The sequence below is a fragment of the Hippoglossus stenolepis genome, chromosome 12 (assembly GCF_022539355.2).
Source record: "Hippoglossus stenolepis isolate QCI-W04-F060 chromosome 12, HSTE1.2, whole genome shotgun sequence".
NCBI lineage: Eukaryota > Metazoa > Chordata > Actinopteri > Pleuronectiformes > Pleuronectidae > Hippoglossus > Hippoglossus stenolepis.
This window is the reverse complement of record NC_061494.1, coordinates 12,035,897-12,048,659: the sequence shown is the minus strand read 5'-3', so window position 1 is coordinate 12,048,659 and position 12,763 is coordinate 12,035,897. Positions and strand designations below refer to the sequence as shown.

Sequence of the window (12,763 nt, the reverse complement as noted above, 5' to 3'; positions counted from 1 at the left end):
GAGAAAATATTGTTCCAATCGGTGTCAAATATAAATAAGATGTCAAGAAGGACAACACGGTGACAGATTAGCCTTTACTTTGGCTCAGATATTCTAAGCTCCACTATTTATTTTATGCACTTCTCAACATATGAGACAAGACCACAGTTGTTCCACACACTGTCAGACAGCATAGTCTGCTGTGATCTACAGCGTGACCACATCCTGTGTGTGTGTGTGTCCATGCCAACGCTCCATCTTTACACCGCTCATTATCAGCACGGGGATTAGAGGCTTTCAGCTACACAGTCATGGCTCAAGTGCATGTCAGCGATCCCTCGCTGGGGCCTGGATCTCGAGTTGTGACTCCATACCTTTCTCTCAGCGACCTTCCCCTGCACCGCCTCCCACTTCCCCTTCAGGTTGGCGAGGTCCTGCTCCGTGTTGCTGTCGGGACCCTCAGGCGCCAACATGAGCAGCTGCTGACCCTTGTTCTGCAGCTCCTCATACAGCTCCTCCTTCGCCTCCAAGGCAGAACACAACTCCTGCAAGAAAAGACCCAAAACAATGACATGGAGCGAGTGAGTGATGCTTTCGCCAAACAGACTAAATTACAGCTCTGACTTTTACTTTCGGGCTTTACAGCGTTCAAAGTGCGTGGGATGAATTTGCCCACGTTTTGTCCAAATCCAGTCCAAAAAAGGTGAAGGAATGAACAAAGTGAGGCTCGCAGAGACTCCCAGAGGCTTGTTCCCGCAAACATTTAAACAGTATAAAGTTACTAATTTGATAAAAGTTATTGCATTGAAGTAATCCCTCTGTCTTTTGGTACCATAAAATATCAGCGCTGGTGTTTCTTTAGGAAAAATCTCTTTAGTTCAGAGCGAAGGAAAACAAAGACGGGAAAGATTCTTAAATTAATTATAGTCAGACAGGCCTGAATCAATTAGAAACACTTTTAAAAAGGTTTTTGTAACCTTCCGCAGGGGGAGCTGCAAGTAGTGTATTTTGCAGTGTCATTGAATTTTCACACTCGGGATAAAAACACAGAAAAGACACGGTCGTCTCTTACAAGCCCCGCCATCTGTATGCGGCCTTTCATATTGTTTAAACACATACCAGATGGGCGTTAAGCTGCTCCCGGGCCGTGTCTGGTAAGCCTCCCACAGCCTTTGATGCCAACAGCTGACGTTCTGTGTCTTTCAGCCATTGCTGCATATCTTCTATCTCACCATGGAAACCTTGGGCCTACAACACAATACAACCTGAGTCAGGACAAAAGGTGTCGCACACAGTCATTGTTTGGAACCTACGGCTCAGAGAGACGGATGTCTGAGTTATTAATTCCTCAAATTCATTTAGCCATCAAACCTGTGGTATTTAGCAGAAGAAGGAAAAAAAGTGAATGTTAATAAACATTACAAAAATAATTAAACTTTTTTAATTAACTGTTAAAACTAAGAATTGAACTGTAGTTTTCAGTTAAACTGAATTTTTGGCACTTTTTTCTGATAAACATCCCAATCTATAAAAAACCCACGGGATATTTCTGCTCCTCGTGTCCTCCCTCACATCCCAGCAGCTCCCTAAATGTCAAAGTTGTGAATAGAAAATCCACAGGATGCAAACAGGAATGAGGAGGAGGCGGAGGAGATATAGGAATACTCCTAAAAAAAGCCCTATGACTCTTGTTTCCCCTGGGAGAAAGGATTCAACCACAGCTTATTAAACAATAAATACAATGACAAATGAAGTCTGGGCTGATTAAATTATTCATACCTGAAGCAAAGCGCTCTCCAGCTGTTGCTTCCTCTGCTCTGTCTTCTCCTGGATGGCTTTCCACCTCTGGTTCAGGTTCTCCAGTTTAGTCTGCAGACCAGAGGCCTCCTCGCCTGAGGTGGACTCCACCAGATCGTTACCGGCTTTGTTCACCGCCTCAACTGTCGATTTGTGAGCCAACATGTCAATCTGGAGAACCTGTGGAGAGAAAGCAGCCAGAAAGAGTGAGATGTTGGGTGGATGGATCTGAGGACGAAATTAAATCTGCGTGTTTCTGTCCCAAATAGGATAAAACAGACATGATTTATCCAGATCAGTTCTTACATTTGAGTAAAAGATCATGCTGGAATAAAGTATTTAGTAAAAGCCTTTTTCTTAGATTTCCATGGATTAAATGAAATGTACAGTCAAGTGTGGCGAGCACACATTTACTCCTGATGCTGATGCTTTGCTTATCCCCTGGTTGTTAACTGAAACTGCCCGTTAAAAAAAACATGAGGTGAGGAGGTTTTCTGTCGTACGTGGTGTTTGGCGAGCTCGATCTCGATGGCTTTGGGGTCTCCTCCGGCCTTCCTCTGCTCGTCCAGCAGCTCCTCGGTGTGGCTCATCCACGCCAGCAGCTCGTCCAGTGCATGCTGGAACTGGCCCAGTGCCAAGAGGCCTCCCTCCAGTTTGTGCTGGATTAATGACAGATTAAACAGTTTCTATGTTGCAGCGGGCAGAAGCACTTGACATGCAAAACAACACACACCACGGTCTTTTGGGCCACTGTTGAGTCTGGCTGCAAATTTGCATGAAACTGTCGAGGCACATTATTTAAATTAAACCAGACTCATTGCCACAGCCAAGGAGGTCATGTTTAAAAAAAAAAAAAAGGAATTACCATGGAACTCAGGGAAGAACCCATTTAATTTTGGTGTGGATCCAGATCAAGGCCCTTTAACATCGAGTGTTTTTGAACATTTTCACTGATTTGAATAATTCATCTTGATAAAAAAAATCTGGCAGATTTGAGGAACTGTGTAATTTCGTCCAGCTTGATTGAATAGAAGTTGGGACTTGGCGAAAGTATGTGCTCCTCTGAGTGCCGTTCTTGTTGTGATTAAATAGCACATAAATAAAGTGAACAATCTGTTTAAAAGGGCAATTATATCTGTGACTTAGATTTCATTTTCTTCTTAAAAGTCGTTGCTGAATCTTCATGTTTCCCTTGACTGACCTGCCGGCTGATGATCTTCTCGTCCAGGTTAACACAGAGCATCTTGAGCTCGGACATCGGCTCCTGGATGGCGCAGCGATCGGCGTCCTCCGTCACCTTCTTCAGCAGGAGGCCCGCCTGGTGGCTGAGGCGCTCCATTTCAATCTGCAGCTGGTATGCCTCCCCTTTGTACTCCTGAAAGAACCAGCAGAATGAAGTGTTACACCCAAACAGTCAACACAAGTACAAAGTCATACACACAATACCAGCTTGGCCTTTTCAGCACAACATTCATATGACTGTACATCAAAGCAAATGTGACTTTATGAGATAATATTTACTGAGCGGTTGCACTGTTACAAGGCAGGTTATCTAAGGCCTGTTATAAATGAAGTACTCAACTTAAACACAGCTGGTGTATGAGAGTCTGTAACAGGGAAATCTGCAGTAAAGCTTAAGACTAAAATGAATTATCCTGAGTAGAATTCCAATATTTCAAGAAACTGCTGTTGCATCTTAACAGAGAAGTCACAAGATCATACCTTGAGCTCTACAATCTGCTGCTTGACAGTTTCCAGGTCTGTGCCTACGGGGGACATTGAATCCAGTTTGCTCTCCAGAATATCCACCCAGTCAAACATTCCCTGAGAAGAAGGTGGGAAACCATTGTTACTGAGAGAAAACAAAGGTCAGAGCACCAGGAGTCATGTTTCCACACAGTTTCATGTTATGCAATGAATGGTTCTATACTGCCTGACATACGGCAAACAAACACGATAAAAGTGAAGGAGCAGGACCTGAATATGAACACTATCGTCTTAAGTGTGTGGTTATGATCTTTACAGTTACAGTCAAATGTAAGCAGCTGTGTAGAGGATTCCTTCCTCCACATTAAAAGATCTTAAAATAACTTGACACAAGTGAAAGTGTGAGCCAAACATGGACTGTATACAAAAGGGCCAAGGGATAGAAAAGCACTGCAGTCTGGGTTTATATTATGCTTTCAAAATTAATAGGTCTCCCATAAAATGTTGTTTTTATCAGCTGCAATAAAAAAGCACTGCAAGTTGTGGTTTCATGTTAAAACCTTAAAAACCAGCAGACTCATAAATACTGCAACATAAATACTGTTTGTGTCTACGAACGAGTACCTACTGGTTTAACAATTAAAAAGTAAAAGAAAGAAAAAAAACACTGCGATTTTGCAAAGTCTGCCCCTTATTGGAAGAGTTCACCAAATTAACCAAAAACTCCATTAAGCGGTTTATTTCATTGCCTTTGAAAATTCTTGTATCAGGGATCAAAGTACCTGCAGGCCGTCTTGAAACTGCACCGCAGCCTGCATGGCTTCCTCCAGTCTCTCTCCTCTCTCCTTCCAGGTTTTATCTAGATTCTCCCACGCCGAATTCACCTGGAATAACAACACAAGTGTCACACCACGAGCCACATGCAGGAAAGAAGACATATCTGCATGGACAACATGGTTTTAAATCGTTTACCTCATCAACACTCTTCTTTATAATAGGTTTATCAGGCTCGCCACAGGCAGTCATGAGCTCTGCCCCTTGGTTTCGAACCACATCGAGCTCCTCCTGCAGCCCGTCAATCTCCTCCTTAAATCCCTGTTGAATTAAAAGCAGATTTAACGACAAAAGCATGCTGCCTCACTCTTAATTACCAACTGGTAGATTCCGTGGTTTGACTTTGGGAAACCTGCGTACCTCCACAAACTCCTGCTGCTGTTTGACGACTGACGGATCGACCCCGGGCTCCTCCAGCTCCCTCAGCAGGTCCTGGCAGTCTTTGATGGTGACGATGAGAGCGCAGTGGTCGCACCAGAACTTGTCGGCCAGGTCCATCACGTCCAGCAGCTTCCCCTCGCGCTCCTCCAGCAGCGCCTGGATGTCGTCCCACAGGAACACCATCTGGTCCAGTTTGTCTTGTACGGCTTGTGGTAAAAATAAAACACGGGTTAATAAAGTGTTAATACAAAATAAATCAAACACACATTCACAGGTTTAGTGGGAAACATATATGGTCCATTTCTCTTTATACTTCCAATGATTTCCCTTAAGGAAAGTTCATGCAAGATTTTAAATAATGATTTTATTTGTTTTGACATACTGAAGAATCTAAGTTTTGTCTAGTAGTTGTGTTTATTATTTCTTATTTCCTTTAACTATCCTGATGCTCTGTATTAGTCAAACCCCTACTAAAATAAAAATAAACAATAAAGACAACATTTAAAAAATACAAACTGCTAAAAAAGATGACAGTATGGTAAATATCGTACCTTTAGCAGATATGTCCTTGTCTGCCCCTTGAGACCGTGCGATCATCTCCTCGCCTCGCTGTCGCAGCATTTCATAGGAAGGCTGCAGTTTCTCCAAGTCCACATAGACGGCCTTGTTTTCCGTGATCTGCTCCCTGATCTTGTCCACCTCCACCGAGATGGAGGGAGGCTGACGCAAGCGCTCAGCGATCCGCTCCAGGGATTCCAGCATGGGGTCGATTTTATCATGGAACTGGTGGAGAACGAGGAGAGGAAACACCTCAGTTTGTATATATATTATACAACATCATTGAAAAGTTTTTTTTAATGTTTTCTCTCTCAGACAAAACATGATTTTCATAACAAAAAACAGGCCTTAAAATTAATCTGTCACATCCATTTGGAAAAATAGTTATTATTACAGTCATTTGATATCTCAGCCTCTCAAATGTGAAGATTTTTTCCAAAATAATTAGAAATGAAGTATTAAAAATTGTGAATAATAGTGTGGTCATCACGTGAAATCAATTATTATCACTATTATTGTTACTGTTATAATAATACTGTTATAGCTTGTTCTCTGTTTGAACCAGATATTATAATCATCTATTTTCAAAAACAGCAAAAACGTTAAATTAAATCAGATAATTTTAGCTTGATGGCCAATTAATAACATGACTAATAATAACATTGTCATATATATTACAATATAATAATTTATTATATAATTATGTAATATATCCAAAAATAAAGAGCTTCTTCTCACCTGGGTGGATTTGGAGGTGGCCTCATCCAGAGTGGCAGCTCTCTGTTTAACATCAGCCTTCAGTTTGGTGTAGAGTTGGTCAGTAACTGTGTATTTCTCTCTGATGGGCACTCCCTCCACTGGGCTGAGTTCAAGTAACTGGGGCCCGGTCTTATTCATCTTGTCAATGTGAGGCTTGTGCTCTGCGATCAGCTCTCTCATTTGCTGCAGAGGAAACAACATAATCAGTTTAGGTTTTCCATCATTTGAATGTGTGTGTTTTACTGATCATCCACTGGCGTTGCTTTGTTACCCTGAGCTCCTCTTGCTGCTGCCTGAGTGATTCGTACTCGATGGAGGGCGGGGGCAGCTGGCTGAAGGTGCTCAGGGTTTCCTGGAGCCACGGCCACATCTCCTCATAGGTCTCCCAGAACTGACTGGCCAGAGACTGGGCTCTCTCCAGCTGCAGACAGCGCTCCGAGTTCAGCTGACTCACCGCGCCGTACTTCTCCAGGAGAGTCTGCGTCTTTGCCTGAAAACCCAGAAGATCCTTTATGTTCATATACGTAATGAGAAATTGGCGGCTTTGACTTCAAAATAATTCCTTCTCACCTTCAAGATTTCTTTCTCCTCTGGGTTTTTGCTGTTCATGATGGCCTTTTCTGTTTTCACAATCTCATCCACAGCATCTTTGTGCCTCATGATGTCCATGGAGAAAATCTGGAAAACCGGTAGAGTGAGTTTTATTGGATGTGCTTTAAAGAAATGGAGGCCTGTGTCTATCCACACAGACACACAGACACACACACACACACACACACACACACACACACACACACACACACACACACACTATGATTGACGGCCTCACCTTCTGTGCTTGGAGCTGAGCTGTGTTTTGGTCTTGCTCCAGCCTGATCTCGCCCATCGACAGCAGCTTCCTCTCAGCGTCAGTCAGCCAGGCGAGTTCAGCATCTGCAGCCTGTTCGAACTGGAAACGCACAAAAAGGATATGAAACATTTCAATTTCTAATAAGAAAGTAGAACTGAAAGGTAGAAGATAATAAATGAAGAAGAGAGAAAGCCATTTGAGGAAAAAAGCTGTTTATTAATGTCTGGTTTACCTGCTGCGACTTGAGTATGTCCGCGTTGATGTGGTCGACCTGCTGGCTGACGGTGTCACGCACGGCTTGATACCGCTCATTATCTTCAGTGATCAGCTTGTCCAGACCCTCGCGGGCGTGCCACGGAATCAGATCCAGGAGGGAACCACTCAACTCATTCAGCTTGTCCATCACAGCTTTTTGGTCTTTGGCCTCCTTCAGCAAGGCCTTGACAGAAAACACGGAAAACTGTTTGAGAATTACAGCCACAGAGATGAGTATATTTAAGGATTCACTGTGTGTTAGGCGTATTTCATATTAATGTGGAAACATGTACCTTTTGCCTGCTTTGTGCGTGAGTGAGCTGCTCTCCCACCGGCTCCTGATCAGCGAAAGCACTGATCTCGGCCTCTGCTTTCTCGAGCCAGGAGTTCAGGTCCTCATGATTGTGGTGCAGCTTCGAGGAGAGACTGGAAACTCGCTCCAGTGTCTTCAAAACGTTGTCACTCATAGAGTTTATCTCAGCATATTTAGATTTTATACCGTCCAATTTGCCTTGAATAACAACCACCTCGTCACCTATGAATAGAAGTAATAGAGTACATTATAAAACATTAATTAAAGGAGTTTTCTATGTCTGCTGGAGTATGGGCAAGCACAGCACAGTAGTTATAGACTCAGCAATAAGGTTTGATAAATAAGGTGGCAAAAAAATTGGATTTTCTCATTTGAAAAAAAGACTTTGCTGTTGTTGAGCTGCCAGCTGAATAAGGTGAGAAACCGTATGACCCCACTCAGACCTGGTATGAACATCCCTCCTGAAATTGTCAGCACTAAGAACAGGTGACCCACATATGTCCTCAATACGTCCTGAGATCAGATCACTCAAACCACATTTGGACGTGGTCTGGAATGCATGTGGCCACTTTCTTTAACTGCTGTGTGAACATTGATCTGTCCTGTGCCACATATGAAGGGCTATTCAGAGACTACTCAGTCTCTGAACGCTAGACTTTGAACATATTTTACTTCTTTTAGTAGAACCAACATAATTTGGTCTTTACGAAAACAAATGACGTACATGATTATTTGCATTTAGAGCAAGGAAGTGAGATCTGATCACAGGAGACACACTCAGGACGCATCTTAATGCCAAGTGTGAAGAGACGGACTCAACACTGTCCACTTGTGATTGGTCTCTCAGGATTGATGTAAATACCAGATCTGAACCATAGGTCTGAAAAGGGCCTTTGATGTGTATTACACAATAGGAAACTCATAAAGTCCCTCATACCTGTTGTTTGCTTCAGTAGCTCCATCCCGTTAGAGACGGCTTGGTCAACATTCTTCTTCCTCAACTCAATATCACTTTGCAGTGCCTACAAATAAAGAGAAACAAACTTAGAAATAGATTTAGAGCGACAAGAAACACTTTAAAGTTTAAATAATATATGAAACGAAAATGACATCAACTGAAACATGATTGACTGATGCAACTTAAATAAAAAGACAGCATATTGCTTGGCCTGGGGAGGAGTGTGTACCCGTTGTTCTGCCAGCTGCTTTTCAAGAACCTCTATTTTGTAGTCCTCCACGGACACTTCGCTCAGCCTCGTATGTGCCTCGCTGAGCCAGTTCATGAGGGCCACTTCATCTTCGCCGAACAGCTGGGCGTTTGCCAGAGCCTGCTGCAGCATCTCGGCTTTCCTCCTGCACCGCTCCTGGAGCTCAATGTAAGTGGCCTGTGTGGCGTCCAGCTTAGACTGGACAAACGCCTTATCGTCCACCGAGCTCACATTTTTGAGCATCTGGCCCAGACTGACGGCCTGAAACAGGTCTTTACTGTGACTCATAATCTCCTCCTCTAAGGCCTGACCGCACAGGGGTGGGGGACACACACCAAAGGAAAATGACACAAACAGAAAACACACACACACATAAAACAGAAATATCAAACTGAAATTTAATGAAAAATGAAACGGAGTGGAGAAATGAAAAGCACAAACCTAAAGGTAACAAGCAAAATGAACCAAACACATGATGATGATGATGATGTGTGATGATGGATATTACCTTATGCTGAGAGATCTGATCTTCCAGCTTAGCTGTCTCGGTGCCGACTGGCTCGGAGTTGCTCAGGTGTTTCTCTGTGGCGGCCAGCCACTCGCTCAGCGGCTCCAGAGTCTCATGGAACTGCTGAGTGACCACTAAGATGCTCTCCAGGTGTTTGTGCCTGACACACAATGAAAACATCAGCAACTGACAAGGAAAAAAGTGCTGTCTTCTCATGGAAACTTTCCACAAAACCTATTCATAAATATTCATTTTTTTATATAAATACAGTTAAATGGTGCCTGTATCAGTCTATTGTCATGATTTGAGAATAATATGCTTCATTAAAAGATTGATACCACTCTTAAGGGCAAACTTGATGCTACAGCTAGCAGCTTAACTTAGCATAGCACAAAAGGAAGAAGCAGCAGGCCACGCTCTGACCAAACCATAGACTAGTATAGAAAGATGGACGACACGTGAGCTCCCCAAAAGTGAAGCCAACACATTTTGATCGCCTCCTAGTGGCTGATCACATAATAGGTCATCAATCCTGCCTCCTCCATGTTAGTGGATGGGACATGGACCAAACTAAAAAGTCAAAATACCTGTAAAATCATTTTTTCTCAAAGATGGTTTCTGTCGTTTAAGTAGTTTTTTATCACACTGATGTTTGTTCAAGTCGTATGTATGTTTTAAGCTTAGCTAACTGGCTGCAAGCTGAGGCGTCATATTTACTGTACAAACAGGAGGCTTGTATTAAAGGTTCAGTGTGTAGAATTTAGTGACATCCATTGGTGAAGTTGCAACAATTTATATTGTTTAGACGATCATACACTAGTGAACACATCACTAGTATTATTTTATATTCAATTACTGTCAATAGATCCCTTTCACCTAAATCTTACACACTGCACCTTTAATTGCCTCATCTAATTCTTGGCACAAGAAGTAAAAAGGTGCCTTTACTAAAATGTCATACTATTCCTTTTAACTTCAGTGTGAGGAGAGTCAAGGTGAATTTAGTCTGGCATTGTTAATGTATAAATATTTACAGTAAAATTTAATTGAGGCCAAAACACAAAGCGTGTTAGTATTACATGTGTTTACAGACCTGTTCTCAGCCTTCTTGAGCAGAGCGTCCCACCTCTGCCCAAGGCATTCCATCTCTTTTGCAACCTTCTCCTTATCCACAGACTCGGCCTGTTCTGCGAACTTCCCTCCCTCTTTCTTTATGAGCTCCACTGTCGGTTTTCGGTCATCCAGCAGTCTCTGTAAGAGCTGTCAAAGGCAAACAAAGGAGGAGAGTTATAGGGCTCCTTTAGCATGTTCTGACCACCAGCGGTGCTTAGTGGTGAAAAACAGTAAATCTAACAGGCTCAAATTAAGTGTGCATTAAAGTAAAAGCTTTGTGCTCCACACTCTTGTTTAACAATGGATGTCAATTAAATAAGATGAACGGCAAAGTCATAATGTTTCATGGATACATTAGAGTAGAAACGGAAAGATTAGAATAGAACCGCTGACGTGTTCAGTGTTTCTATGAGCTCATGTGTTTGTCCAAAATGATACCAGCTTACTTTCTGTTCTTGAATCTGTGCCTTGACCACTTTGAACTCTGCCGATGGAGGTTTCTGATTGGCCACTAGCTCCTCTGTGTCAGTCAACCAGCTGAGCAGGGACTCCAGAGCATCCTGGAACCTCCCACAATGCAGCAGGGCTTCGTGCAGTTGCGCTGAACGTTCAGCAATCTGCAGACCACATGGTAAATATAGATGACACCTGTTTTGAGGCCAAGTTGAAACAGCTCCACAAAAACCCATCAAAGGATTCCACTTTAGCAAACAGTAAGAACCAATGAGTAACTGCTAACGTCTCTTTGTGTTTTCACTAATGACCAAGGGTAAATATCAGCCAGTCAAACTGGTAATATACAGTATGATGAATAACCTTTTTATTCAAAGTGTTCCACTTTGTGTTGACACCCTCCAGGTCATCCTCCAGCTTCTTGGTGCTGGTGCCCTTGGCGGCGGTTTGGATCAGGCCCTGGCCGAGGGAGTTAATGTCTTGAAGCTGCGTCTGCAAGGGATCAATGTCCCCTTTCTGGAAAGCCTATATACAAATGGAACAAATCAGAGTAAACATTTTATAAGTGCTCAAATTACAAGGTTATCAATCCTATTTGGAGGTTCATTAAACAGTTTATTCCACTTGTTCCAAGACCAAGTATTTGACTGATGAATTACTAATTTAATGGATATTTCAGATCTGGACCAAATTAAATATTGTATTTATTCAAGTTTTTAATTTCAATGTTGCTCTCTTTAATTACTTTGTAATCTGAAATAATTTTCTCATGTTGAGATTTACAATGATCAATTTTTAGTCTGTTTTCAAGCAAAATTATTAAAAAAAAACTAAACATTCTCAATGACAGGATTTGCTGCCTTTCTTTGGCTTTTGGTCAGATAAACAATATATATGAAGAAATCCACTTAGGTTCTGAAACTTTGTTTCAATAATTTCTGACATTTCATAGACATGATTGAAAAACAATTGTCTAATTGCTGATGAAATTAATCCTTAGTTGTAGTCCTGATTAAAAAAAAAAGGGATGGACATTACGCCAGGGAGTTCTCCCACTTCCTGAAACACAATTACCACGACATCAGGTTTAGTGTTCAAATTCAGCTGACATAAACAACTCTCTAACCAGTCAGCAGCTTCTAAAAGGGCAGGGCACAGTTTACAGTTACAGCTGTGCACAATCACACCAGAAGGCTTCTGGGCTGAACTGGTGAGTAAAACCCAATTCACCCATGTAATCAGATATACAGCCAGAGAAAAACTCTTTTATAAAGGCGTATCATCTAGTGAAACCTGCAGGACAAGATAAAAAGCAGTTTTTTTGGGCACCTGTGGGGAGAAATAACCCATGGGGTCGATCTCAGGACAAGTAGTGATGGCATTCAGTATGGCCTCTATCTCGTGCTGTCCTTTCAGACCGAGTGCCTGTAAACTTTTGGGCAGACAGGCCTCCACTGACTGCAGGAACTCCTCCAGCTCCTCCATGTTGTACTCTGATTCTCCGTGTTGAACAGTGCATGGTTTTGTCAGCTGGCTGCTGTCTATGGGTAGAGTTACAGAGTTTCCGTAAGTCTCGGGCTCTGTCACCACCACACTGACCAGCTCACAGTCATCCTGACAGGAAACATCCTCCAACAGCTCGGCAGTGGAGAGCTCATCGTAGTCTGTTAAAGTCCTGGAACGCCATCCACAGCTGTCCCTCTGAGTCTTGTAGGCGGACCCTGAAGATGACCTCTCTGTGTGGTATTTGTATTCTCCATTGCTCACTGCATCTTTTCCATTGAGCGCACCCACACCAGATTCTGGCTTTTGCGACTCTTTGATTAGGCTACTACTATGATAAAGAGACCTGTTGTGTCTGACAGGTGAGAAAGGAAACTCCTCCTGCCCCGAGCTGAGCGATCGCAGGGTTTTCAGGTCGCCAGACATGTGCATCGCCTCAGAGGACGACAGGCTCCTGGTCCCGGGGCCTGATCTTTTATGGGAGCGATGACCATGTCGCTCCCTCTCCACAGTGGGACTGTACAGACCTGAGTCCTCCTCAGATG

General features: G+C 42.9%; 1 protein-coding gene across 13 annotated transcripts in view; it reads right to left on the bottom strand.

Moving 5' to 3' along the window:
• Positions 1–12,763, bottom strand: part of LOC118118670 (dystonin) — a 102,628-nt gene that overhangs the window by 15,259 nt on the left and 74,606 nt on the right. For all 13 annotated transcript variants that reach the window (XM_047342179.1, XM_047342186.1, XM_035171863.2 and 10 more), the window contains 22 exons: positions 11,079–11,240; positions 10,709–10,879; positions 10,243–10,409; positions 9,150–9,309; positions 8,621–8,947; positions 8,371–8,455; positions 7,414–7,655; positions 7,098–7,304; positions 6,845–6,964; positions 6,586–6,693; positions 6,287–6,505; positions 5,995–6,198; positions 5,250–5,481; positions 4,678–4,904; positions 4,456–4,578; positions 4,266–4,367; positions 3,499–3,600; positions 2,978–3,151; positions 2,280–2,435; positions 1,759–1,956; positions 1,099–1,227; positions 354–524 (listed from right to left, as the gene is read on the bottom strand). In XM_047342179.1, coding sequence (XP_047198135.1) covers positions 354–524; positions 1,099–1,227; positions 1,759–1,956; positions 2,280–2,435; positions 2,978–3,151; positions 3,499–3,600; positions 4,266–4,367; positions 4,456–4,578; positions 4,678–4,904; positions 5,250–5,481; positions 5,995–6,198; positions 6,287–6,505; positions 6,586–6,693; positions 6,845–6,964; positions 7,098–7,304; positions 7,414–7,655; positions 8,371–8,455; positions 8,621–8,947; positions 9,150–9,309; positions 10,243–10,409; positions 10,709–10,879; positions 11,079–11,240 — 3,786 coding nt within the window. The remainder of the gene's footprint in view (positions 1–353; positions 525–1,098; positions 1,228–1,758; positions 1,957–2,279; positions 2,436–2,977; positions 3,152–3,498; positions 3,601–4,265; positions 4,368–4,455; positions 4,579–4,677; positions 4,905–5,249; positions 5,482–5,994; positions 6,199–6,286; positions 6,506–6,585; positions 6,694–6,844; positions 6,965–7,097; positions 7,305–7,413; positions 7,656–8,370; positions 8,456–8,620; positions 8,948–9,149; positions 9,310–10,242; positions 10,410–10,708; positions 10,880–11,078; positions 11,241–12,763) is intronic.